This window comes from Barbus barbus (genome assembly GCF_936440315.1).
Source record: "Barbus barbus genome assembly, chromosome: 36".
NCBI classification, from domain to species: Eukaryota; Metazoa; Chordata; class Actinopteri; order Cypriniformes; family Cyprinidae; genus Barbus; species Barbus barbus.
In genome coordinates this window covers 18,220,045-18,247,776 of record NC_136714.1, presented here as the reverse complement: position 1 = coordinate 18,247,776, position 27,732 = coordinate 18,220,045, and the positions used below count along the sequence as shown (strand labels likewise).

The window sequence follows — 27,732 nt, the reverse complement described above, 5'->3', positions numbered from 1 at the left end:
ATGACATGACATGACATACAGCCAAGTATGGTGACCCATACTCGGAATTCGTGCTCTGCATTTAACCCATCCAACGTGCACACACACAGCAGTGAACACACACACAGTGAACACACACCCGGAGCAGTGGGCAGCCATTTATGCTGCGGCGCCCGGGGAGCAGTTGGGGGTTCGGTGCCTTGCTCAAGGGCACCTCAGTCGTGGTATTGAGGGTGGAGAGAACGCTGGACATTCACTCCCCCCACCTACAATCCCTGCCGGCCCGAGACTCGAACCTGTAACCTTTGGATTATGAGTCCGACTCTCTAACCATTAGGCCAGTTTGACACAAGTCACAAGTCATTTTGTTGCTGAAGGGCCGAGACTTCAAAGAGGGCATGCAATAAATAACACTTGGGCCCCTATAGCAAAACATCTGCTCCTCCATTTTTATTCAAATAAAAAGTGTTAATAATGAAATTAGGCTGAGTAAACAATGACAGAATTGTCATGCCCATCATATTATTCTGATATAATGCTTAGTTTAAAGTGAAGGGAATGAATTATTCATGTAACTGTATGTGTGTAAGCATGCTTGTGGAGGAGGAGCCCCTCTTCAGAGACACTCACTGCACAGTGCACAGTTCTGTGCCCCTCTCTAAACGGCTGAACTGTGGAGGAGTGGGCCTGCTAGGACTTCCCACTACAATCTATGAGCTACACAGAAGAGAAATAATTTACTGGCTCAACACATTATCTTGTTATTTTACCAGGACTGACTTGAGAATGTTTTTTTTTTCAGCTGGATCATAAGTATTTAGTCTTCTTTATGCATGTGTGTGTGTCTCTAAAAGTGATGCCAGATCCATTGTGCATTCAGACGGGCGTTTCAGAGACAGACAGTAATGAGGCAGAGGTTTGTGAAGGCTTCATTGAGCACACCAGGAAAATAATGAGATTTTAAGGCAGTTCCTTTATCATACCACTGACTCCTCTGTGAATAATGCCAATGAGCTTCTTGCACCTATAATAGAAAATTGGAAGAAAATCAAAAAGCTGACGACATCATTGTGTGGCACACAATGAAATGCAGATTTTATGAAATACAGTATTGTGATGCCTGTTTAAATATCTTCGTTCTCTCTTTCACATAGGAAAGAAAGCGTAAGATGAATGGTGGCAACGGTGTTCAAAACCTCATCCAAAAGAAAGCCACCCTGCTGCCCATTTCCATCTACCTCTGAGAATGACGTTGAGCCAGTGAACGAAGAATAAGTCCACCAGTGAAAGACAGCAATGTTGTACAGTCGTTTAAAGTAAGAGCTCTTAAAAATCCTCAGGCTTTGCTCTTTGGTCCATCATCAGACCAGTTTCAAAGTCTTCCTCCAACACCAGAACACAGTGTGCCCTTGATCTGTGAACATAAGAGATGTGAAAAGTAGGACGCACTTGTTCACACCGGATCAGACGATCAGGAGGACCCCTGGGTGACAAATAATGACAGCAGAGTGATGGCGACGTCAACAAGCAGGGCTTTGAAGCGCTGAGCTTCACAGGTCACAGATCAGAGGGGTGTCTTCTGGGGCTGACAGCTGGTCTGAGGGAGGGAGGCCGTCTCTGTGTCAGCGATGCAGCTATGTGACCGTGAAGACTCCATCTCCTCTACGGGACTGTCCACCGCCGCAGTGGTGGCCATAGCATGTAACATCCTGGTAGCTCTGCTCATACTGGTTCTGATATTGATCCTCTGCAAAGCATGCAAGGTTCCCTCCAGCCAGGAGAGCGTTCCAGTGCTGACTCTAGAGAACTCACATCAAAGGAATGAGCAGAGGTACTTGCTGACAGCGTGAGGGGAAACAAATGGAGATGGAATGCTGTTCATATTTTGTACTGCCTGCAGCGATCAATTGCGGATTGGATGACATGGTTTTGTCATGAATTAAAACATGATTTCATAGATGTTTTATGCTGTTCATAAAGGCCTGTGTAAGTGAGGCGTCATGTAAAAACAAATGAGGACGAGGAGTGAGTTGGCTGAGCGTGGGCAGCTGGGACTGTACCTGAGCTCTCTTATACTGTACCACTCTGCCTGAGTGTTTTATGTAAAGGTAAAAAGACTCTCAGTCGCCTCTTTAGAGTCATTCAGTAGTGCCTGACAATGTCAGTGAAACCCCACACCTGCAGCTAACCAGCTAACAATCAGTGTTATGCTAATTAGCACAAACAAATAAAAGCTCAAGTGCAAGAATTACATTTTAATAAGAGCTGAATTGTGCTGCTTTGTGTCTGAAAGAGAAATTTTAATAAGAGATGCATGTTTTATTGTGTTTGTTTGCTTGTGCAGTGGGCCAGAGGGACCGGTACTCTAACAACATGCTAGCATCTTTTCTTGAGAATATCAGAGAAAATTAAATGGTTGATAAAGATTATGAATGTTTAATAAATACGTTGAAATCTTGTTAACATCTTAACATCTTGTAAATCAACTTGTATGTTAACATCTTTTAAAGTTATGAGCTACCTTGTGAGGCATGTTGTAAGACTATTATTGTCTGTTCTCACATTTCTAGACAACAGTTTATATACTGGACCAGAAATGCAGTTTTAAAGATGTAAAAAAAAAATTATCCAAGTAAAATAATGGTAAATCTTTTCCCACCTTTATTGTAATATTGAAATGAACATAATTCAAGTAACAAAAAAACAAATAGAAACTTTTAAAGAAAAACTTAAAATACCTGGTTGCATAAATGTGCACAACCTTTTGTAATGGTGCATGCACTGTGTTTGAAATTAACCAATTACATTTAGACTTTTACTGAAACATTATTATAATCCTCCAGTAATTATTATATACGTGATGCCGATTAACCCTGAATAAAAAAACAGCTGTTTCTGTAGGATGTTCTCTGCATCCTCTTGGTTGCATCTTATTACCGAAATCACAGCCTGCTTACAAAGAATGTGCAGGATCTCTTTGTGAAGAGGGGTACAAAAGTAGTTCCAAGAATTAGATGTGCCCTGGAATACTGTGAAGGAAAACATCAACAAGTGGCGACAATAGGACACCACAATGACACTGAAAAAACAGGTCACCTGTCAAAAATAGATGAGAAAACAAGATGAAATGTTAACAAGGAGGCTGCCAAGAGACCTAAAGTAGCATTAAAGGAGCTGCAAGAATATCTGGCAAGTACTGATCACTTGTTGCATGTGACAACAATATTCTGTATTCTTCATATGTCAAGCATCTGAGTCTACCTAAATTTTTGCCATGACGCAAAATGTTTAATGGTCCAACAAAACCAAATTGAACTTTTTGGCCATGATTTTACAAAGTACGTTTGGCACAAAAACAAGACTGCTCATCATCCAAACAACAACATACTCACAATACAGCTGCACGATTAATTGTTAAAAGATCGCAATCTCGATTCAAACACCCACGCGATATTATTTCTAAATGACAACGATTCATCTGTGTCTATTAAACCTTTGACAAAGTCATATCGGATATTCAATTAGGTGTTCACTGACAGAGAGAACTAATATCATGTTTAGGTATAAAACACTTTAACAAAGTCTTTTCAACAACACAGCATTATTTCTGTCTTACAATCATTCATATAAATTTTATAGTTAGGATATTAACACTGATGTCTATGATAGCGATCAAAATCATCTCAGTCATTGAATCATTCATTCAAACATTTTATTTTAAATAATTCATTCAAATTAATGAAAACATTTTTAATAGAATGAGGTAATTATATGTTATTTTACTTAGTTCAGAATCACTGGAGAATCATGATCTCTATTTGAAAAAAAAAACAAAATGTGATTCTCAGCCTATCCAGAATCATGCAGCTCTAACTCACAATGAAGCATGGTTGTGTAAGTATCATTCTATAGGGCTGCTTCTCTTCAGCTGAGACTGGGGCAATACTCAAGATAAAGACAATCATGGATAGTGCCAAATACCAGGCCATTTGGGCACAAAACCTGCTGGCTGCCACTAAAATCTTAAGATAAAGAGGAAATTCATGTTTCCTCACTATACTAATATCAAAAAACAAATCAAAATCAACAAACATAAGGCTTCAGAAGAAGCAGCCCATACCCAAGAAGCCCAGTCAGAGCCCATACCTAAATCCAATCTATAAAAAAAACATAAACTGTGAAATAACATGGGGCTCTTTTGCAAGAAATAAGAAAAAAAAGGACAAATAAAGATGTACTTAGGTGATAGATGCTTATTCAAAAACACTGGCTGCTGTACTAACAGGAAGAAGGCGTTTCAACCAAAGCTTAGCTGAGGGGTGTGAATACTTGTGCATCCAGGAGACAGTATTTCAAGTCTTAGTTTTCATTCTTCTTTCCTTAAAAGTTTCTGTTTGCTGTTACATTAATTTTGTCGGTTTCAATATTACATTAAAGATGGAAAATGATTTTTAACGGGTGTACTGACTTTTTATACCCACTGAATGGTTTGTAGTGAATTTTTTGTATTTGCAGTCGTCCTGGTCTTACTGTGCCTCAGTTCTTCTGGTTGTTCCCAAGCTATCTCAGTGAGCTCAACAGTTGCTCCAACTTTGCTATTTCCACCTCCGGCCCCTTCGGCAAATCCTGACCCTTCTTCTCCTGTGGAGCCAAAGAGAGAAATGATGAGGACAAGATGAGTCAGCTGCTGGTAGTGAGAGGACTGAACCGGGGTGCCATTAACAATCACAAACACTTCTCAGTGTGAAGCTCCCATTTATCTCGACCGGCGAAGGTAATGAGAGAGGTGTTAGCGCAATGTTATTTCCTCTGTGTGCTGCGGCGGAACAAAACCGTCAGAGATTCACTCTCGCATGACATTTGTCTGATATGATTACAGTGACACATTGCTATCTCGGGGGAGAATAATCAAAGATCGCTATGGTTACTGACCATGCCAGGGTCCTAATGAACTAAACCACACCAGATGAACTTCTCTGCAGAAATATTCACTTCCACTAATTAAACACTCTCTGGTTCCTGTCAATCGTTAGGCAAAATTTTAAGCAATTATGAGTCTGTTAATCACTCTGAAAACATCTGCTAAATGTGCTAAGCAGAATGCTAATGTTCAGATATTCACAGAGCTGCAGTGGAGCGATGAATCTTCAGTGAGCTTCAATAAGTAGCTCAAGGTTACAGCTATTCATAGAATCCATCAAATCCTAACCAGGGAGGGCCTTTAGGGAAAAACATTTGGGAGAGTGAAAAATGTCAATCAAACAGACTTCAACATTTCTGATCAACTGGACATTGTTTCCCCTCTGTAAAATCTCTCTCTCTCTCTCTTTTTTTTTTTTTTTTTTGCTCCAGAGTCTACATGCTAGTCTTTGTCTTAGTTTCTGTCACTTCAACAGAAGAAAATATCTGCAGCAATAAAGACCTTCAGACATCTTTATTGACCTCATTCACTTGAAAAATGTCCACCCTTATCCACCTTATTTTGCAACATGGAATTCAGCTATTTTTCTGAGAATGTGCAAGACTTAAGGTTCATTAGTCATGACAGGTAAATAACTATAAGAATAACAAAGTGTGGTAAACAATTAAACTATTTGCGCTACAAACTAGTGGGTTTATACAATAATATATTAAAAGAGTATGAAAACAAATACCAGTTTGCATTATTAAGCAGCATAATGGAGAGTTTTTTGTACAGCTAAAATAAATGGAAGTGAATAACACCGGAAGTCAAACACATTCTAGTAACATGGTCAAGCCCATTCTTACATTTAAAAATATAATGAACAAATATGAATATTTTCTCTTTAGGAAGAGTAGGCTTTCTATCATCTCTCATCTCATAGGTACATACAGTGTATATACAGTGGGTACGGAAAGTATTCAGACCCCCTTAAATTTTTCACTCTTTGTTATATTGCACCCATTTGTGTAACGAGGACGCTGAGGCAGAAGTAGAATCCATGTGCGGTTGTTTATTCAGAAGAGCAGAGTACAAGTGAGAAGGCAAAAGGTCAATACCGGAAAGACAGTCAACAGGCGTACAAAGCATAAAGATGATCCAAGCAGCTGAGTGATATAACAGGCAGTAGGTCAAATCCAAAAAGACAGTCCGATTGAGCAGCCAAAACAGAAGGGATAATCCAAATAGCGATAAAGAGGAGACAGAGCTGGGATCAAACCGTGTAATCAGTCCAACTAGCAAACAATCCAAAGGGAGATCCGAAAACTCGTGAATCAGGAACAAAGCAAAATGGCAACAGGTAATCAGGCATAAAGTGTAAGTAGACGCTCGGTAAGGCAGGTCAAACTGGCAATACTTCGCGAGTTTGTGAGCACATGGTCCGTCCTTAAATACTGCCAAACAGGAAGTGATAGTAGAAGCAGCAGAGGGAGCATGCAGTCAGTACTCGGGTGAGGGCTCCCTCTGCTGGCGTGGTGTTACAGAACCCCTCCCCCTAGGAGCGACTCCCGGAGCTCTACGTGGACGTCCCCGTGGTCGTGGTGCAGGTCGGTCGGGTCTGGCTCGATGAAACTCCTCGATGAGCGAAGGGTCCAGGATGTCGCGGGCGGCCACCCACGATCTCTCCTCAGGTCCATACCCCTCCCAGTCCACCAAGTATTGGAGCTGACCCCCTCGACGGCGCGAGTCCAGCAACTCGTTCACCTGATACGCGGGAGTTCCGTCAATATCGATGGGTGGTGGTGGTTCTGGGGCTTCATGGCCGGGGTCAGCATCCGGGTGGACCGGTTTCAGGAGGGAGACATGGAAGGAGGGAGAGATACGATAGTTAGCAGGAAGCTCTAATTGGTAGGTAACCTCGTTAATTCTACGTAGAATTTTAAAAGGTCCTACATACCTTGGAGAGAGCTTCCTGCTGGGCAGCCGCAGCTTGATGTCCCGAGTTGAGAGCCAGACCCGTTGTCCCGGTTGGTAGGGAGGGTGTGGACGGCGTCTTCGATTGGCCTGAACTTCCTGAGTCCTGATGGCCCGCTGGAGATGAACATGCGCGCTGTCCCACACCCTCTCGCTACGTTGGATCCAGTCATCCACTGCTGGAACCGAGGAGGGTGCACCGGACCACGGGAACATCGGTGGTTGAAACCCCAGGACACACTGAAAGGGGGTAAGGCCTGTAGAGGAATGGGTTAGTGAGTTCTGGGCATATTCGGCCCATGGGAGGAATTCTGACCATCGATGTTGTTCTCGACTACAGTAGGTACGAAGGTAACGTCCGATCTCTTGGTTCAGTCTTTCCACCTGCCCATTGGCCTGTGGGTGATAGCCTGAGGTTAAGCTGACGTTAATATCCAGTTGCCTACAGAATTCCTTCCAAACTTGAGATGTGAATTGTGTGCCTCTGTCACTTACGATATCCTCTGGTAGGCCATAAATCCTAAACACATTGTGGAAGAGGGCGAGGGCGGTTTCCATGGCTGTGGGCAATCCTCTGAGCGGTATGAGACGGCATGATTTGGAGAAGCGATCAATGGTGACTAGGATAGTCGTGAATTCGTTGGACAGAGGCAGATCCGTGATGAAGTCAATGGACAGATGTGACCAAGGGCGCTGTGGGATGGGTAGTGGTTGGAGGAGACCGGAGGGCAGTTCTTTGGGGGTCTTAGATTGGGCGCATATGGAACAGGCTTTGACATAGGTGGGAACATCCTTGGTCATAGAGGGCCACCAGAAGGAATTTTGGACCAGTTGGAGGGTACGGGAGATGCCGGGGTGTCCGGAACTGAGTGAGGAGTGAACCCATTGTATAACACGATGGCGGAGGGTTTGGGGCACGAAGTGTTTGTTTGGGGGGCAATTGGCGGGTGGTGGATTTTGTTGCTGTTCTCGTTGTATTTCCTCCATAATGTCCCAGGAGATGGGTGCTAAAATTACCGTGGGGGGAAGAATGGATTCAGGTGATTGGTGGTTGGTAGGGAGATCATGGCGTCTTGAGAGAGCATCAGCTTTACAGTTCTTGCTGCCTGGTCTGTAGGTCACTGTAAATTGGAAGCGGGTAAAAAAGAGGGCCCACCGAGCTTGGCGAGGATTCAGACGTTTAGCCCCTTTAATGTATTCGAGGTTTTTATGATCTGTGATAACTTGGAAGGGGTGAGTGGCCCCTTCTAACCAGTGCCTCCATTCCTCGATTGCTGCCTTCATGGATAGGAGTTCCTTGTTGCCTATATCATAGTTGCGTTCGGCGTTAGTAAGCTTTCTGGAAAAGAATGCACAGGGATACAATTTGCCGGGGTGACCATGCCGTTGAGAGAGGACGGCCCCTATACCGCAGTCCGAGGCGTCCACTTCTACGATGAATGGAAGGCTGGGGTCAGGGTGTTTAAGAATGGGGCCCGACGTGAATTTTTCTTTGAGTGTGACGAAGGCTTGGCTGGCTTCGTGAGTCCATGGTAATTTGGAAGGTTTGCCTCTCAGGAGTGAAGTTAAAGGAGCTGCTACCATGCTGTAGTCACGGATAAATCGTCTATAGAAATTTGCAAAGCCGAGGAATCTTTGTAGTTCTTTGATAGTGGAGGGCTGTGGCCATTCAGTAACTGCTTGGATTTTGGCAACGTCCATTTTAACCCCTTGGTGACTAATATGATAGCCTAGGAAGGATGTTTGGTGTACATGAAATTCACATTTCTCAGCCTTCACGTAGAGTTGGTTCTTGAGAAGCCGTGATAGTACTGTTCTCACATGGTTGACGTGTTCTTCTGCAGATTTGGAGTAAATGAGAATATCGTCAATGTAGGCGATGACGTACTTGTTGAGGAGATCCTTGAAGATTTCGTTGATGAATGATTGAAACACAGCTGTTGAATTCGCTAGCCCATAAGGCATGACCAGGTATTCATAGTGCCCCCTGGTGGTGAGGAAGGCGGTTTTCCACTCATCTCCTTCCTTAATCCGAATGAGGTTATAGGCACTTCGTAAGTCTAGCTTTGTGTAAATCGTGGCTTCGCGTAGTTGTTCTAAGGCAGATGGCACTAGAGGGAGTGGGTAGCGAAACTTAACCGTGACATTGTTGAGTCCTCGATAGTCGATACAAGGTCTCAATCCTCCATCCTTCTTCTCGACGAAGAAGAACCCCGCAGCAGCTGGAGAGGTGGACGGTCGGATAAATCCGGAGTCCAAAGCCTCGGTGATGTAATCGTCCATGGCTTGGTTCTCAGTTCTAGAAAGGGGGTAGACTTTGCTCTTGGGAGGCATGGCATTGGGGAGTAAGTCGATGGTACAGTCCCAAGGGCGGTGTGGTGGTAACTGTGTGGCTTTGGACTTACTAAAAACATCAGACAGATCGGTATAATAGGAAGGGATGGTGATACTATTAGTGGTTGTGGGGCTTTCAATATTGGTGGCAAAACACGGTTGGGGTTTTATGGTAAAGCAGTTTTTAAGACAGAAATGGGACCAGTGTGTAAGCTCACCGTGACGCCAGGAGATGTCAGGGTCATGAGTGGATAGCCAGGGGAATCCGAGTATGGTATCATGCTTAGGGGAGTCGACGATGTAGAAGGAGATGGATTCTTGGTGGAACAGGCCTATTTTGAGGGTGAGCGTTTGAGTTTGGTGGTTAATTCCTTCTCCGATGAGGGTGTCATTGATGGCTTTGATCTTTATGGGAGGTGTGCATGGTTGAATGGGAATCTGGTATTTCTCCACTATGGTCCGGTTGATGAGATTCAGTGCTGCTCCCGAATCTATCATGGTGGTTAATTCAAGAGACAGAGTATCATTTTTAAGCAAAACGGGAAGTGTTAATGTACGATTACATAACAGGGAAAGGTGGTTGATATTTACCCTTGAGCTGGTTTGTTGCTTTTGGGGACACCCGATACTGCGATGGCCGATTCCCCCGCAATAGTAGCACAGATTATGAGTGCGACGTCTCTCTCTCTCCTCTTCGGACAAACGTGAAACATTGAGTTGCATAGGTTCCTTCCGGGTAACAGGTGTGTTGGTTGTGGGAATAGATGGGCCTCGTAGATTCTCCTTCAGAGTCTTGCGCTTGGGAGTTTGTCTCATGAGGTTATCAATCTTTACGGTGAGAGAGACAAAATCCGTGAATGATAGATCCTCCCTACGACAGGCGAGTTCGGTTTGTAGATCGGCATTAAGACTGTGGTAAAACATAGCAGTTAATGAAACGTCATTCCACCCACTTTGAGCAGCCAGGGTTCTGAATTCGATGGCGAATTCGGCTGCGGTGCGGTTTCCTTGTTTCAAGTTTATAATCTGTGTTGATATATCCCTGCCCCCCGCGGGATATTCAAACACTTCCCGAAGTTGTTCCAGAAAATAGTTAACAGAAAGCCTGATCTGGGGATCGGAATCCCACACTGCAGCTGCCCAATCGATAGCTTTACCAGAAAGCAAGGTCATCAAAAATGCACATCTCTTCTCATTGGTTTCAAATCTGTCTCCTTGATGATCAAAGTAAAGTTTAACTTGTCGAACAAACCCTTTGCACAGTTCAGCAGTACCATCAAACTTGTCTGGTAGAGCAAAGCTTACCGTCCTGGGCGTGGGAGGAGGCAGCGAGCGGATGTACTGCGTGAGGTGTTCGTTAACCGATTGAAGTTTGCCAAGTTGTTCTTGGTATTTATTTAGCAGTTCGCTTTGGTAAGCGAACGCTGCTTGCAGGTTTGAAACTTCCGCTGGATTCATGGGAGGCGAAGTATTCTGTAACGAGGACGCTGAGGCAGAAGTAGAATCCATGTGCGGTTGTTTATTCAGAAGAGCAGAGTACAAGTGAGAAGGCAAAAGGTCAATACCGGAAAGACAGTCAACAGGCGTACAAAGCATAAAGATGATCCAAGCAGCTGAGTGATATAACAGGCAGTAGGTCAAATCCAAAAAGACAGTCCGATTGAGCAGCCAAAACAGAAGGGATAATCCAAATAGCGATAAAGAGGAGACAGAGCTGGGATCAAACCGTGTAATCAGTCCAACTAGCAAACAATCCAAAGGGAGATCCGAAAACTCGTGAATCAGGAACAAAGCAAAATGGCAACAGGTAATCAGGCATAAAGTGTAAGTAGACGCTCGGTAAGGCAGGTCAAACTGGCAATACTTCGCGAGTTTGTGAGCACATGGTCCGTCCTTAAATACTGCCAAACAGGAAGTGATAGTAGAAGCAGCAGAGGGAGCATGCAGTCAGTACTCGGGTGAGGGCTCCCTCTGCTGGCGTGGTGTTACAATTTGCTAAAATCACTTGTTCATTTTTTTTCCTCATTAATGTACACACAGCACCCCATATTGACAGAAAAACACAGAATTGTTGACATTTTTGCAGATTTATTAAAAAAGAAAAACTGAAATATCACATGGTCCTAAGTATTCAGACCCTTTGCTCAGTATTTAGTAGAAGCACCCTTTTGATCTAATACAGCCATGAGTCTTTTTGGGAAAGTTGCAACAAGTTTTTCACACCTGGATTTGCGAATCCTCTGCCATTCCTCCTTGCAGATCCTCTCCAGTTCTGTCAGGTTGGATGGTAAACGTTGGTGGACAGCCATTTTTAGGTCTCTCCGGAGATGCTCAATTGGGTTTAAGTCAGGGCTCTGGCTGGGCCATTCAAGAACAGTCACGGAGTTGTTGTGAAGCCACTCCTTCGTTATTTTAGCTGTGTGCTTACGGTCATTGTCTTGTTGGAAGGTAAACCTTCGGCCCAGTCTGAGGTCCTGAGCACTCTGGAGAAGGTTTTCATCCAGGATATCCCTATACTTGGCCGCATTCATCTTTGCTTCGATTGCAACAAGTTGTCCTGTCCCTGCAGCTGAAAAACACCCCCACAGCATGATGCTGCCACCACCATGCTTCACTGTTGGGACTGTATTGGACAGGTGATGAGCAGTGCCTGGTTTTCTCCACACATACCGCTTAGAATTAAGGCCAAAAAGTTCTATCTTGGTCTCATCAGACAAGAGAATCTTCAGGTGTTTTTTAGCAAACTCCATGCGGGCTTTCATGTGTTTTGCACTGAGGAGAGGCTTCCGTCGGGCCACTCTGCCATAAAGCCCCGACTGGTGGAGGGCTGCAGTGATGGTTGACTTTCTACAACTTTCTCCCATCTCCCGACTGCATCTCTGGAGCTCAGCCACAGTGAGCTCAGATAGCTCAGTTTGGCTGGACGGCCAGCTCTAGGAAGGGTTCTGGTCGTCCCAAACGTCTTCCATTTAAGGATTATGGAGGGCACTGTGCTCTTAGGAACCTTAAGTGCAGCAGAAATGTTTTTGTAACCTTGGCCAGATCTGTGCCTTGCCACAATTCTGTCTCTGAGCTCTTCAGGCAGTTCCTTTGACCTCATGATTCTCATTTGCTCTGACATGCACTGTGAGCTGTAAGGTCTTATATAGACAGGTGTGTAGCTTTCCTAATCAAGTCCAGTCAGTATAATCAAACACAGCTGGACTCAAATGAAGGTGTAGAACCATCTCGAGGATGATCCGAAGAAACGGACAGCACCTGAGTTAAATATATGAGTGTCACAGCAAAGGGTCTGAATACTTAGGACCATGTGATGTTTCAGTTTTTCTTTTTTAATAAATCTGCAAAAATGTCAACAATTCTGTGTTTTTCTGTCAATATGGGGTGCTGTGTGTACATTAATGAGGAAAAAAAAATGAACAAATGATTTTAGCAAATGGCTGCAATATAACAAAGAGTGAAAAATTTAAGGGGGTCTGAATACTTTCCGTACCCACTGTATATATACATACACATACACATGTACACACACAATAGAAATTATGTTAGAATACACACAGTAGAAGTTCTAAAGTTATGCAGAGTCTCATTTTCTAATGACTGCGGCATCTGAAGCAGATTGTGAACCAGCAGAGTTCTTATGAAAGTGAAGAGGAAGATTTTACTTCTATTAAGTGGCTCTCTTGCCAAGAGGACTTCTAACGTTTCTTGTAATTGCGGTCAGTGTTGTGCAATTAAAGTTTATTCAGTGACCCTGTCATTTCAAACCAGCAGAGTTTTCGGAGAAGTTGCTGACTGTTGAGACTATTGTGGAACGAAGTAGATTAGAAAATAAATCAGCAGCCGAGACGACGAACTGAGGGCTCAGGAATGAACACTGACCCAACTCTTCATGCAGTGAATATAAAACAGTCTGTAAAAAGAGATCTAGCTACAGGACTAATATGGATACTGTGATTGATGAGTCACAGGCACAGAAAGACATGGTGGAAGGTTAGGGTTATGGGAGGTGAGACGTGTGTGTTGGTGTAGTGTCCTAACCTGGAAAACAGCTGACTGTTTCTATTGAGTTTGAAACAGCCCAAGGGTCCCACAGCCATTGCTTTAACATATAGCTTGTAGACAGGAATACATGTCTGGCTTCAGCAAGCATTGACCTATACTCACATTAGCACAACTGGAATCCTGCAAAGGTCAAGCGCTTTATCCAAATAATCAATGTCATCACAGTCCTTCATAAAGGTTGTTTTTGTTGTGATACAATTTTTAAGTATTGGATTTATATAAATGTGATATAACCCCCCCTCCCCCATTTTGCTAATTGAAAAAAAACATGTTATATATAAGTTAATTTAAATAATTTTATATTTAAAATGAAAATAAGTATTTTTAAAACCATTTCTCCAACCTTATTTTAATAGCCAGAGACAACTATAAATCATCCATTAAAAGGTTGACTTCCCAAAGAATATAAATGCTTCTGTTTTTCCTTCAGAACTTGCAATAGATCAGTCCAGGTGGAGTTTCCCAAAAGCATTGTAAGCCCAGGATGTTCAAAGGAACCATTCAGTGATCTCTACAATTTACTCAGGCTTACAATATTTATCGGAAACATAATATAGGTTGATTTGGCAGTTCTGACCATTTCTGTATTGGCCCATATCTGTGTTTGAATAACCCCTTCAGTACTGTTTGTTTTTCCACTGAGCAAAAAAAAAAAAAAGTCATAAATTTTGTGTACTTTTTTAAAATTATTAAAATGTAGTATTGTCTGTTCTAGGACTCTCTTTTTTTAATGATCATTTGGTTTTTATTGTTTCTGAGTTCATCGATCCCATGTTTAGTTCCTGTTTACTGAGTTCTTAAATTGTTTCTAGTGTGTTCTTGTTTGTTTCCCTATTTAGTTACTTTTGTCTTGTTTAGTTACTTATTTATTCCTGTATATTTATAGACCATTACAATTATATAAATATTGACTATTAGGCATGTTTATATATCAGTACATAGGTTATTCAAAAACTTGTTCACAAATTTGGGGGCAAGATTATCTGCAATATGGTGGGGAATTTACTAGTTTGCCCAACCAAATGGAAAAAAATATGAAATAATTATTTTTGCAGTTACGTTTTGTGCAGAAATGTACACTTCACCTTTAAATAAATTAATGTAAGATGCAAATCATCCTCTTGATGAGGCAAAACAGAAAGGTTTAAATTCATTTATCTAAGATCAGCCACTGCATCAGGGGGTAAGTGTGAGCTTTCAGAAGCAATAATGACATTATGTTGTGGAAAGCTGGTGATTAATGACTCGAGGAGACAGTGAATGTGTTGCATTGCCGACTCTCATCAGTTATATTAAAAGACATAGCACTCAGCAGTTCTCTCTGTATGTTTAAACTTTAAGGTAAGTACAGCCATGGCAGCAATAATACTGCTTCTTGCTAATCAAAAGCATTAGTGGACACAGCAACTCAATCTGTGACACTGTGTGTCATTAGAATGAGCCGTTTCAGCCAATCAAATATAATGACTGTCACCAACAAAACACATCAACACTGAGCGCTGACACTGACTGAGATCTCCAAACAACAAATTAAACATTTCACAAGTCGAGGTTTGACAGACAGCAGCTAGTCTGTGAGGCAGAGAGATTTTAATTATGTGCTGCCATTATTATATAGTATCTGACCGTAAACTGAGGGCTCAACACATAATCAGTCAGTGGGTTGGTTTCTCTAGATGCAGAACAGAAACAATGGCACGTTAGCCCCCAAACTTTTCAAGAGTAGTGTACATTAAACATTAAAGGTGAAATATATAATTACATGGTTGCTGAAATTCTCTTATCCCAGATTGATGCGCAGAGACAATTGGAAGTGTACATTCAAAACCTCTGATTCAGCCTGATCAACTAAAAATTGTAAAGAGGGACGACTGTCAGCAATTACACACTTGACATTAAATTTATGAGGAGATTTATCCATAATTACTCCGTAATCACTGCAAAACTTCAAAAACCTTTAGTTAGATAATTTTTATTTCTGCATCATTTTGTTCAGTCTGATTGATGTCTTGAATTACTGTTTTAATTCCTAGCAAACAAATGATACTTGAATTAATGTTCAACGTGCTGCGTTAATGTGGTTCCAAAACATTCTCGTCCAATGTCAGTAAATTGAGATGTTCAATAACTCTGGAAACAAATGATTTTTCTTTGAACTGCCAGTTCTGTGTATACTGTAAATTCATGTCTGAATCCATTACAAAGATGCAGATACAGCAGTTCAACACGTGAAGTATGTAGTACAGTAGTGATTGAAACAGCACTGATCGATTAAGCAAGTGGTTTCATTGGAGGCCTATGCATAATATGAGTACATCTCCTACCTTAGGCTTCTTGCGGAGGTTGGGAGAGAGCTTGAGGCTGGTGACATGGCCGCGGTCATCGCCCACGATGATGATGGGATGGACAGGGTTGAATTCGATGTGCAAGAGCTTGGTCTTCTTGGACACCACTTTTTGCTGGCAGAGAGCCTCATATTTGTTGATGTTGAGGTCAAACACATGGACCTGAGAGAGAAATGGAGGAGGAGGAGCAGGCAGTTTTAGTCTTTGCATTAATCTGTTTTGCATGAGTTTCTGTTTTGATGTTTTCAGTGTGAAGCAGACATTAGCATCTCTATAATGCATTCTCTTGCTTTGGCTCCTAGTGTCAGTAAGCCTAAGATGCATTTGAGTTTTTGTGCACTTGTATTTTAAAATATTCATATGTATGAGCACAAGAATATGTGTGACTGTGGAGGTGTAAGAATGCAGACCATCTGCTGTAGAGGATCGTATTATTAGTGTGATGTATAGAGGGGTAGTATAATTATTTTCATAGATTAATTAAATAATATATAACATTATTTCATATGTCGCTTTTTAATTATAAATAGAAATTGTAAAATTTTGTTTATATAATTTAAATATCTGTTTATTTATATTTATATATTTTCACCAATATTTTTAATACATATGAAGTATATTGGCTGTTTGCGAAAAGTTTGAAATGTGTGAATGTATGTGTCTTTTAGAAATACGAGTAAGAATAAGAACGAGTCTCTCTGAGGATGACAGAGTCCTGTGCGACAGATGCAATCTGTGGATGACAGTATCTCATCTTCTGCAACATTGAGTAAAAAAAATAAAATCCAAATGATACAGAGAGAGGAGAGAGTGAGTGAGGGATGGGTGATTAGAATTCCCATCATCCTCTTTGTCATTCATGTATTATGCTGCCCACATATAAGCATAGGCAGATGAAAGACAGAGACGGGAGATGGGGGACACAGGATACAGGCTTGGATACTCATTAGTAAATATTTGTCAAGCAGCATGGCTCATAATTAGTCAACGAGTGTGAATCTATCTTAACAGACCGATGATATTCTGGGCAGCTGACGCAGTGATGCAGAGGACACGCACTACGTCAGTACTAATGATGCCATCTGTAAATGCAGGAGTAACACCAAATCTAACACAACATCTTTGGCGCTAAGAGCTTGAAGGAAGAAAGCCCCTTTAAAGATTAGAAATCATGCAGTTCGGTCTGTGTTTTGATGTTTCAAGATATGTCAGCAATATTTATTTTTGCAGGCTTGCCTGCAATGAATTTCTTCATGGCATTTAGAAATAGCTGAAGCAGCCGACTGGCAGCAGAGATCTGGACCCATTCCAGTACTAGTGTGATACTGGCAAACATCAAATCGCACAGTATGTCCCATCTACCGAGGTAAAGAAGGAAGCCCAAAGCAAGGACTCTTTGTTCTTTTACAAATTATGTATGTATGTATTTATATATTTATTATTATTTTGTTTATTAATTTTATGGTATTTTTTTTATATAAGACTAATAATAGATATCTGACCTCCCATTGAAAATGAGTGTTCCTTATTTTCCATGGGAGGACAGATATCTATCATTCTGAATGGTGTACATTTCTGCAGTTTGCATTGCACTACTAACTGCAGTAGCAGTGACATGACCTGACTGATACATACATGTATATAGTTGCAATCATATTTTTTCAACCCCCTTGACCTCCAAGACTTATTGCTTCTACAGAACATCTTAAATAGGCTCTAAACATTCATGTACAACATTATTCAACACCCAAATGTCAAATTTTGTGCAAAATCTTTTTTAAAACCAACAAAAAACACTGCCTGTAAATGCTTAGAAGCTTCTGTCACCTCTCTATTGCAATCTTGGCCCATTCCTCACTTGAAAAAGCTTCCAGGTCACTGATAATCTTTGTTTTTTCATGTTGTTACTGCTTTCTTCAAATTCCACCAAATATTTTCAGTGAAATTGAAATCTGAAGATGGAACATGTCACTCAAGGTCATTCTATGACCAATCCCTGAACAAAACATAAGTAGATTTGGATGTATACTTTGGGATGGCAGTCCATTGAACATCAAGCTTCAGTCTCTGCACTGAAGACATCCTAACCTTTGGCAAAATGGTCTGATACTCCAAATAATCCATGATGTTCTTCATACAGTCAAGATTTCCATTTCCTGCAACAGCAAAACAGCCCCATAACAAAACTGGTCCTCCTCCATGTTTGACCATGGAGATGGTATTCTTCTGCTCATAAGGTTTGCCTGTTTTGCACCAGACATACTCCTGATCCATGGGTCAGAAAGTTCCAATTTGGTCACATCACTCCATAAAATTTTTTCCAGAACTCCACAGGTCTCCACAAGTTTGCCTTTTATGTTTTTCTTGGTCAAGAGTGGCATTCGGCAAGATGACCCAATATGAAAGCCATGTTTGTCTAGTGTTCTTCTTATACTCTGTGTTGAAATGTTTTTTTTTCTTCCTTTCATCAGGTAATCTTGCAAGTCTTTGGCAGTAAATTGAAGGTTTTACTTGGTTGCTGATCATACATTTTATTCTTGATAATATTGTGCTTTTTCTTCAACGCCCTCAGGCTTTCTGGTACTCCACATTTTTAAACTTACAAATAAGGCTGCTAGCTTTGTCTCTTGGAACTTTTAATGTTTTGCAATTTTTCTCTATTTTCTCAGTTTTGTAATAGAGTTTCCAAAGGCTTAATTGTGTTTTAACTCAATTTTGTAGCATATCCTACAAACAAGTGACTTAACAGCAGTGTTGAAAAGGGGTTGAATAATCCTATAAAAAAATCCTATATCTCAAAAACATTACATTATACGTATATTGACATTATATATTACATTGATACATATAAATGTATTACATTTATAAAGATGCAAAAAAAAAAAAAAAAAAAATTCTGATGAGAAAGCGCTGGATCTTTAGAAATGCTACAGTCTCTGATTGATATATATATATATATATATATACTGTATATCAAAATAATCTGAAATTTGATTTTAAAATGATCAGAAAAAAACACTTCCAAACTGTTACTTAAAGAGGAAACTACATTCTCAGCAGTTGCTGACATTGTACCCTTGGCATCATAGTAAAGCAGCATTCCGGTTATTTGGATTTGTTGGGAACAGAGTGTGGTCTTTATTGGATCAAGCTGTAATGGGTTTCCTGTAGAGGGCAGGTGTAATTTAGCCCACCGGAGTTACAGTGTTAGCAAATAACAACAACAGCCGCCACGGCACGGCAGTTTTAACCGATCAAGACTGCAAGACTGACAGGTGAAGCCTGAGGCTACCTCAGACAAGAGCTTGAGACCAGCTGTGTGATTTGAGACTAATTGCTAACGAAGGGACACAGGATAGAGAGAGTGTGTATGTATGTGTGTGTGTGTGTGTGTGTTTGTGCTGCAGCTTACAGGTGCAGTTGAGCACTGTTAGAAAGACATCCCACTGTCTGGCTGCCACTGTGTTTCATTAGCAATTATTACATTCCTCATAAGGGGGCGTGTGTGTGAATATCCCTTCTGTAAATCACACATGCGCAATTGTAAGACAATAAGTGCGCTGTGTCATGCCAGTTACTAAGTTTAATGCAGCAACTCTTCACTGTTTACTTACTGAAACTGAGACCTCTTGGTGAAATCGGTTGCTGCTGGGGAGGTGTTAGTAAGACAAGTTAAGGGGCCTTCTAATAATTCTCATATATGGACTGACCATTCTGTTTCCTGTGTGTGGGGAGCATTCTATTGCTGCCATCCAGTGTTGGAGAGGCTACTTTAAAAAAAAATGCTTAAAAAAAGAAGAAGACCTAAAACACTGTACTGGGCCTTTCACACAAGGTCTTTTTTTTTCTGAAATCATTCAGTTACATAAACCTTACAAACAAAACTTCTCATTAGAATTAATCAGGCTGTTCAATACTACATATGAGAGAGAGAGAGAGAGAGAGAGAGAGAGAGAGAGAGAGAGAGGACTGGTAAGGAATGCATGTTATTTTGATTATTGAAAAATGCAATGTTTTTTAGTGGACGTATCTGGAAACTGATTTTTTAAGATAAGGAATTATTATTATTAATTATTCATATTATTATTAGGAGAATTAGTTTGGAAAATGGATGGATGAATGGGTGGATTATGATTACTTTTTTGTTATTATTATTAAAATGGAACTTGAAGCCACTTAAGAAGCTGCCTTAATCTGGTAACATTAAAAAAAAATTGTAGAACGGAGAAATTGTAGACTTTTCTGTTGTGTTTGTATTAGAGTTGGGTAGGCTCTTTACCTTTCCATCAGTGGTGACAGCAGCAAAGACAGTAGAGGAGTATGGAGCCCAGGCCACATCTGTCACTGAAGTTTTCAGCTCAAACGTGAACACGGGAGACCTGTGAGAGACATGTATTGTTACTTGTATTAGCTACTATTGTCAAAATGAAGCTCTAACAGAAATTACAGTCTAATTTTTAAAGGTGTAAAATATAACAGAAAGGCTGCATTTATTTGATCAGATCCTTTGATTACTTCTGGAGGTAAAGCTCCAACAAAACCAGACATACAACAGGTGAAGAGATCCATTGCTAATTTACTGCAAAACACAGGAGCTCTCTGTTGGTCGTTTATGGATACTGCATCTAAAAAATCCACTTAATCCACTAACATACACAAAATGTGCACTCAAGATGACAGTCCACTTCATTATTATCAACCCAAGGATGTCTTTTTGACAACCTAATTGGTTTGTCAAATAAATGCACTGACAAGCTAATTATGTTTATTGTAATTGGAAGAGCAATGCGGGCAGAATTAAATTAAGAAAACCAAGGTCTGAAATTCACAAAATGGCAGGTATTGTGTATAATTTTACTAATCCCACAAAGTTCAGCAATTACAATGCAGGAAATTCCCATAAACATTTATTCATAGTTTTAGGTCTAATGCTATGAGAAAGTGAAGACTGACACTGAAAATCTAGTCAAAGATCAAAAGGGCAGGTGCTCGAGCACAACTTGAGGTCTACAGATGCACATACACACTACAAGGGATGATCAGTATATTAAAATTCTATGGGAGAATCCACCTGTAATAGTTATGTTGGGATGTATCTATATTAAAATATTCAGACAATTATTGCACCAATAGTAAGAAAAAATTAATTCTGTAATCAAAAATTTTAAATTATTTTTTTTTTTTTAAATGTCTAAAATATTTTAGTCCTTATAGTCCTTTTTCTGAAATGAAATTCAGTCCATGCCAACTGAAGGATAAATAACATGGTGCTATTTTTAGAGGCTGGAAAAGGCTGCTGTAGACATAGTGCTGTAGGGAATGGTGCTCATACTTCATAGTTTGATCCCAAATTTTGACCATCCAGTCCCAACCACAGGAGATGAAGACATCAGGATGGAAGGGATTCCACCTCACACGAGTGACATTCATGAAGTGGGCATCATATTTTTCCAGGAACTTGCTAGAATAGTATTTGGAGCCCTGTAAAACACAAACTCTTTACTGGTTAGATTAACATTACAAAATTGCTGTTTTGTACACAGCACTCTTGCTCCTGTTATACTGCTTAACTATCCACTGGTGCTTAAGAATAACATTTGCAGAAGTATTAGTGACATTTAAAACATTCTTTGCAAAGAGAACAACAGCACTATTTTTCTTGTTTAGTTTGCATTGTGTAGCTCAGGAGAAGTGCTTGATGGATCGAATTCATTGTTCCCCGGGCAGCGCATCACACAACAGAAGGGCTTTGAGTTTAATCTGAGAGATGAATCTAAAGAACACAGAGCTCTGCATCAGCTGTCAGTCTTTAGGGAGACGGGGCCAGTTTTTGCCCAGCGGTATGTCTCTAGCATTCTAGCATTAAATGAGCCTCCAACACAGCTGCCCAACATCTTTGCCAATCTGCAGAGGATGCTAGGCAAATCTCCTAAAACAATGAAGAATGTTTTGCTCCAAAGTCTGATCATTTTAGTGCATTTTGTGCAGAATAAGTCTATTATAGCATAGAGAAAATGGGTTCTCCTATCAAGAATGTAGTTTATGAGTATTACAGCATTACTTGGAGTTGTATGAGTATTACAGAGAAAAAGCAAATAACACTTAAGATTAAAGTTTAAAGATTAAAACTAGCTCACATTTATACTGTCTGGAATTTGTTGAGTTTCCAGTTTACTTAACTTGCTTATGATAATCCATCATATCCAATGATGAAACTTATCTGTGTTCTTTCAAGGCTATAAAGTCTGATTTAAGATGCACATGATTTATTGCATTGTGGTGAACATATACTGTAATCTAACGTTGTGCTAGCAAAAGATCTGAGCATGTTTTAATATCTTTTTTGTCTTCTATCCCCTTCAATGAGAATTATACCATCACGACAGAGCTGGTGTGATCGACAGCCGTACTCTCCTTGTGTTTTGGATTTAACTTGCATTTCTTCAGCAATGTTTTCTGCCTTTTCTGACCATCCACCAAGTGCAAACCATCATTTAATTGGCCATACAGTATATATTTTGGTAAATCCTGAGACTGTCTAACAATATGCCCAAACCAGAGCAGCTGTTGCTCTCTCACCATGACTTCTACACTAGCAAAGCTGGTCTCAGTATCAGAATTACAGCAGAAAGCATTATCAGATAATGTTCTGAAAGATAGTGAGTTGCTTTAATTGAGCCGAACACAATTTTTGATAGGAAATTATTTTGTATAGAAATGTCATTTTTATCTGAAGGTCAAGGATTTGAAGGAAAAGTGGGTCCTGGTGCTGTGACCTCTAATCTCTCATTAAAGGTGGACAAGCTGAGAATGTGTGATAGGGCCATGTGCTTCCAGACAGAACAAGTCTGGTAATGTCAGCGACAAAATACAGCATGAATCCTGGAGCATCTGTTTAGCTTTAAGGGCTGTTGCATTAGCATGACACATACATTATTTGTATAATTCATGCACATCGAAAATACCTGTTTCAACAAGGTTATAGTATTACTAATAACTAGTGTAACTAATAAACAAACAAAAAAAGTCTATGGAATGTCCCCATTTAGACAGTTATGTAAATGTGAGTGTGTGTTGTGTAAAAGTGGGATGTTGGAGTCAAATTTAAGAGGAAATTTTAAAGAAGAACATGTGTTTGCATGTGATGTTTGTAATTTAGAGCAAAACAAGTCATACGGAGTACAGAGCGGCATACAGATGAGAAACAAAACTGTCTGGTCTGTCAGAATGAATAGTTTGAATGCTAGTCTACCCCTGGCTGGCAGAGTGAAAAATATAAATAAGAAGGAGAGACAGAGACTGAATGTTATTAGCCACTGTCGCCCGTGCAGCCGTGATAGCAGTGCAGAGACAGGCAGCTAATAAGAACACTTCCTCTCTGTTTGATGACAGGGATATTATATAAACAGTGAATGCTCAGCAGGAGTCAACCACCACAAATACAACCAACGCCTTCTCCCATATTCAAAACCAGAAGAATAATGAGATGTCTTAAGACTGCAGATTTTCAGAGGGCAGGATGTTCACAGGGCATTTGTTAATGCAAAATATATATTTAAAAAAAAAAATTGGTTGATTCATTGTATGACTTGGTATAAATGATCATCTTGGCTGTGAGGGTATATGACTGACCTTGTGAATCTTTCCATGCTCCGTGCCAACAAGAAAACTGTAGTCCTTTTGTTTGTGGAAGTCCAAAGATGTTCCAACTAGACCGACAGAGAAAATATCTTCAGTGAGCATGATAATAAATTATGCATGCATTTTTTTTACACCATTAGCACATTTATTCAATTTGACATTATAACTGTTCTTTCTCTTCTGCGTAATTTAAAAAAAAAAAAATTATTATCAGAACATAATTGGAGCTGAAAAGAAGCTCCCTTGAGACGCAAAATAAACCCAGAATGAGACATTTAAAAAACTGAATTATCATTGACTCTCAACAGGTTAAATTTCACACATGAATGAAACACTGTCATAGAAAGCTAAACACAAACACCAGCTAAGGACGAATCTGCATGTCAAAAACATTTACTTCTATATTGTGTGCATAAAGTATTGGAAAAGTTGTTTTATTATTGAACTATTGCAGATTTCTGTGTCCTTGATTACATTCTCTACTATATTGTGAATATAATCACAGCTGAAGAGCCCCTGTCCTTATACTGAAAGAAAACCCCACTCACATCATCATTGCATGTTTTTATAAACATCGTGCTCATATAATAATGTAGAATTAATGTATTAAAGCTTTAAAAGTTGTAAAATCTGACTAGTGTGGCAAGGTGATACATACCTGTAGGAATGACATCCTTCAAGTCGTCCGGAATTGTGTCAATGACTGGGAGCTTGATAATGTCTGTGAAGACTAGTTCATGCTAAAATCCAAATGATTGCCATCAATTAATCTCATACAATAATGACTTGCTTTAGAATCAACTTTTAGATATTTCCTTCTGTACCTTTACCAGAGTCCAAGACACCACTCGTCCATCAGCAGACACAGAGATGAAGTTGTGATTACTGTCCAAATCATCTTTCTGCCACTTCACCTGTAATAAAGACAATGAAATACAAAACAGTACAGCCAAGACTTTCTTATCAACCAACAGTTACAAAAACTATATCCTACAAGCACTCTGTATTTAATTTTAAGGACACTACCATTCAAACGTTTGGCTTTGATAAGATATTTTAATGTGTTTGAAAGAAGTCTCTTATGCTTACCAAGGCTGCATTTATTTAATAAAGCAGTAATCTTATGAAATATTATTATATTTAAATAGCCGTTAATCAAAACTGCATATTATAGAACTACTAAGAGTAATATGGTACTATTCTATTCCAAACGCTGCATTAAATGTACAGCTCCATTGTTATATATTATTTTTAGGTAATGAAAGTGTACAGTTACTATTTTGATTGACTTTTTGGTCACTTCCTTCTCATTTATACCTGCATCACAGCACTTGTGTGTTTGCCGGAGCTGGCTCTGCTGTTATAAATGGGCTGATCAGTCTTTTTCTTCAGGTTGTACACTGCGACACAGCCGTCATACAATCCCACAGCCACCAGGTAGGACAAATGTTCATGGATGTCTAAACACATTACTCCTGAGGCCGTGTTAAAGATGAATTCTGGGTAACTTGGGTTCTTTAGGGTGTAGAATAGAAGCATGCCAGCCCCCTGCTGAGTAAATTCATCTGAAGGGAAAAGATAAAACACATTTCAGAGCCATTTAACTTACAAATGATTCCTTGTATAAGATAAATAGTAAACTTACGAGAACCAAGACCAACAGCAAACAAATCATTGTATTTGTGATTCCTAGAAATAAACAAAAACAAATGTCACTCAAAGAAGTGATATTTCTTTTGACTGGAAAAAAAATGACTGCATTTGTTTTAAAACAGAGTGAAACTCACCAGCAGAGGGCAGTCACAGACAGACTTTTGGCTTTATCATACTGAAACGTCCATAGTGGGAGAAGAGTGCCCTTCTCTCCTCTGAATTCATCAGATGCATCCTCAAAGTACATGAAATCTGAGGGTTGGATATAAAGGTTTTTACATCAGACAGTTGCATGCTCTTTTTTTGAACACCTTTTTAATATCTGTCTAAAATAAAGGGTGTAGCATTGAAAATAAATTATTTTTCATAATTACCTTGTGCAACGTCATCAAATATATTTTGATTCACCATACGCTCAATGATCTTGACCGCCTTAGCTAGTTGGGATATGTCATCATTCTATAAAGCATAAAGTTCCTTCAACTCACCTTTTAAAACAAACCAATCGCATTCTTGAACTAAATAAAGTATGTCATTCTCTTGATTACACTGTTAAAATCTGTCAGATCACATTTCTTGTCTAGCCACCTGAGTCTCAGCTTGAATCATCTTCTTCTTGCTCTTGTCCTCCTCCTTATTTAGGAACTGGCCTTCATGCTTCTCTTTACTTTTCTCCCGCCTTTGAAGTTCCTCTACGTAGAAGTCATAAATCTCCCACTGCAGAAAGAGCAGGGCATTCTAAAATTGTACATGTCCATATTCACCATAGTGCTGTTGTACGCAAAAATGTTGCTAAAAATAATTTACAATCACAGGCAAAGATTTTTCCACCTGATTGGCAGTAGCTGAGAAGTTTGCACGAGGAGGAGGCTCAGTTTGACAAATTATGTCCTGCAAAACATAATTAAAAAATACAGTGGATTATGCATAAACTGAAAATACAGAAAATCTACTAAGTCTATCTATAGTTATACAAGATATGAGCTATCACCATTGAGTTCTTGTAAAAGGAAATCTGCAAATCACTTTTGCTAAAAAAACATCTCTTAAACGACTACTTAGCAATAAACAGAAGGCAGATAAAACCAGAAATGTAACTCATAGGTCCTCTCACTCTCGGAGCATTGTTTAGTGTCTGAGAGGCTCTCTCGTTGAAGTTGAACTGATTGGTGAGTTTCTGCTCTCTCTTGCCAGCTTTGATGGCCACATTGTCTGACCTCTCATCTCCACCATCATCCACTTCAGCTTGTTTAGCCATCAATCTCCGACCTTCATCAGATTCCTTGTGCACAAGATTCCCTTCTAGTTCAAAGTGAATAGCCATCTGATCCACAAAGACAACTGGTTTATAGCAGCCCTCCTGAAAAGACAACAGCTTTTAGTGGTTTGTTAGGCTGATGACTTTAAATCATCAAGGTTAAGGACCATAATTTCACTAAGTTGTAGAGATGCAGCAGTGTTGTTGTTTTTACTTTGAAACTGTATCTGACAACGTTTTGTGGAGCATTTGGATTGCTTGCTTTTAGTACTCTGGTAATCTCTTCATTCAGCTCCTTTTGAAGACAAGTAATAGAAATGTTTAAATAATCATTCCAACATCACTATAATGTGACATAATGTAGGCAGAGTCAGACCACAGGTCCTCTCCAGGTTTACGCACTGCCTCAGTTAAGTCCAACTGGTCTGGAGGCTTCACAAGAGTCTTCCCCTGCATCCATTCCTCTCCTTCGGCTGTGTCTAGCCCTTCCTCTTCATCCTGCATGACAAAAGAGGCTTGAAATCCAAGCATTCATTCCTATCTCAATGAAAAGTGATTTGAAAGCTAACGTTACCTTCTTCTTTCCAATGGCTTTGACACCCTTTGCCACAGCTGCCTTTTGGTGGGTGTTAACATTAGGTGCCTGCATTTTAAGAGAGAAAATATAAACCTTTGGGTCTTCCTATCAGTGCAATGCAATACTTAAGAGAAAAAGCAGTCATTAACTAGATGTTGACTTCAGAAAGCCTGGACCGAAAATTTTAAATTAAATTTTGAAAGATTTATAGATAGTGCTTGAAAGCTCTAGGAGAATGTAGAGTTAGATTTTTTTGTTCCAGAATAATAACATTATCGTTATTTTAAGTTTAAATGGTAGTTTAGAAAACAATTATTTATTAATTCGCATTCGTGATATTATCGTTAACATACCTGTTTAGATTTCACTGACCCAACTTTGTGAGGAACGGACATTTTTCAAATAAACTTTCAAATAAGTGGTAAATAATTCCAATTTATAAGTATGTAAACGTAAAAATAACTTTGTATTCAAAAAGCTAAAACAACTCTCTTCTCTCACAGTAGTGCGAGTGTGTTTGTGTGTATAGACGTTGTCATGGTAGCGGCATCTGGCTGACGTGATGCGCATGTGCACAGTGACATGATCCTTACCTGTGACAGCGCCACCTAGCCAACTCTACTGCAAAGACTAGACCCACCGAAATTAATAAAATTATTTGTATTATTATTATTATCTTTCCGCATTTATAGGCTTCCGGTGTCAGGCGCTTGCAGTTATTTAAGCTGTGCAAATACATTTTTATTATGCTGGTTGCAAACTGGTATTTGTTATCCAAGAAAAATTAATTTAAAACTCGAAACTCGGGGGCTCACGGTTCTAAAGTTCAAGAGGGTTACTTCTAAATCTGTTTAGGGTTATGATTAAATTTAAATAATTAAAACAATAAATCATTTCTGATAATACAAAAACATAATTGCATAGTAAGTGCAATAAAATAATATAAACTACAAGTAGATGCAAAAATAAATATAATAATAATAACAGAGTCCTAGAACTGCGG

The 27,732-nt window shown here is 39.8% G+C and overlaps 1 protein-coding gene across 1 annotated transcript; it reads right to left on the bottom strand.

Moving 5' to 3' along the window:
- Nucleotides 1–2,618: 2,618 nt before the first annotated feature.
- On the bottom strand, nucleotides 2,619–27,271 carry LOC306856177 (dynein axonemal intermediate chain 1-like). Its single transcript, XM_079395260.1, has 18 exons — nucleotides 27,083–27,271; nucleotides 26,727–26,795; nucleotides 26,555–26,650; nucleotides 26,367–26,447; nucleotides 26,009–26,254; nucleotides 25,726–25,785; nucleotides 25,483–25,611; nucleotides 25,269–25,353; nucleotides 25,029–25,146; nucleotides 24,887–24,930; nucleotides 24,559–24,806; nucleotides 24,066–24,155; nucleotides 23,900–23,981; nucleotides 23,233–23,309; nucleotides 20,933–21,081; nucleotides 19,880–19,979; nucleotides 15,580–15,762; nucleotides 2,619–4,620 (listed from the first exon to the last, which is right to left on the bottom strand). Exons 1-18 carry the CDS (start codon nucleotides 27,122–27,124, stop codon nucleotides 4,540–4,542), a joined length of 1,980 nt encoding a protein of 659 aa, XP_079251386.1. The 5' UTR covers nucleotides 27,125–27,271; the 3' UTR covers nucleotides 2,619–4,539.
- Nucleotides 27,272–27,732: the final 461 nt, after the last annotated feature.

Excerpts from the sequence above, each read along its gene's own strand:
- LOC306856177 (XM_079395260.1), bottom strand. The coding sequence starts at position 27,124 with ATGTCCGTTCCTCACAAAGTTGGGTCAGTGAAATCTAAACAG. Across the intron at positions 25,354-25,482 it reads TGATTCAAGCTGAGACTCAG|AATGATGACATATCCCAACT; the intron begins GTGGCTAGACAA and ends TATGCTTTATAG. Across the intron at positions 4,621-15,579 it reads ACCTCCGCAAGAAGCCTAAG|GAGAAGAAGGGTCAGGATTT; the intron begins GTAGGAGATGTA and ends TTGGCTCCACAG.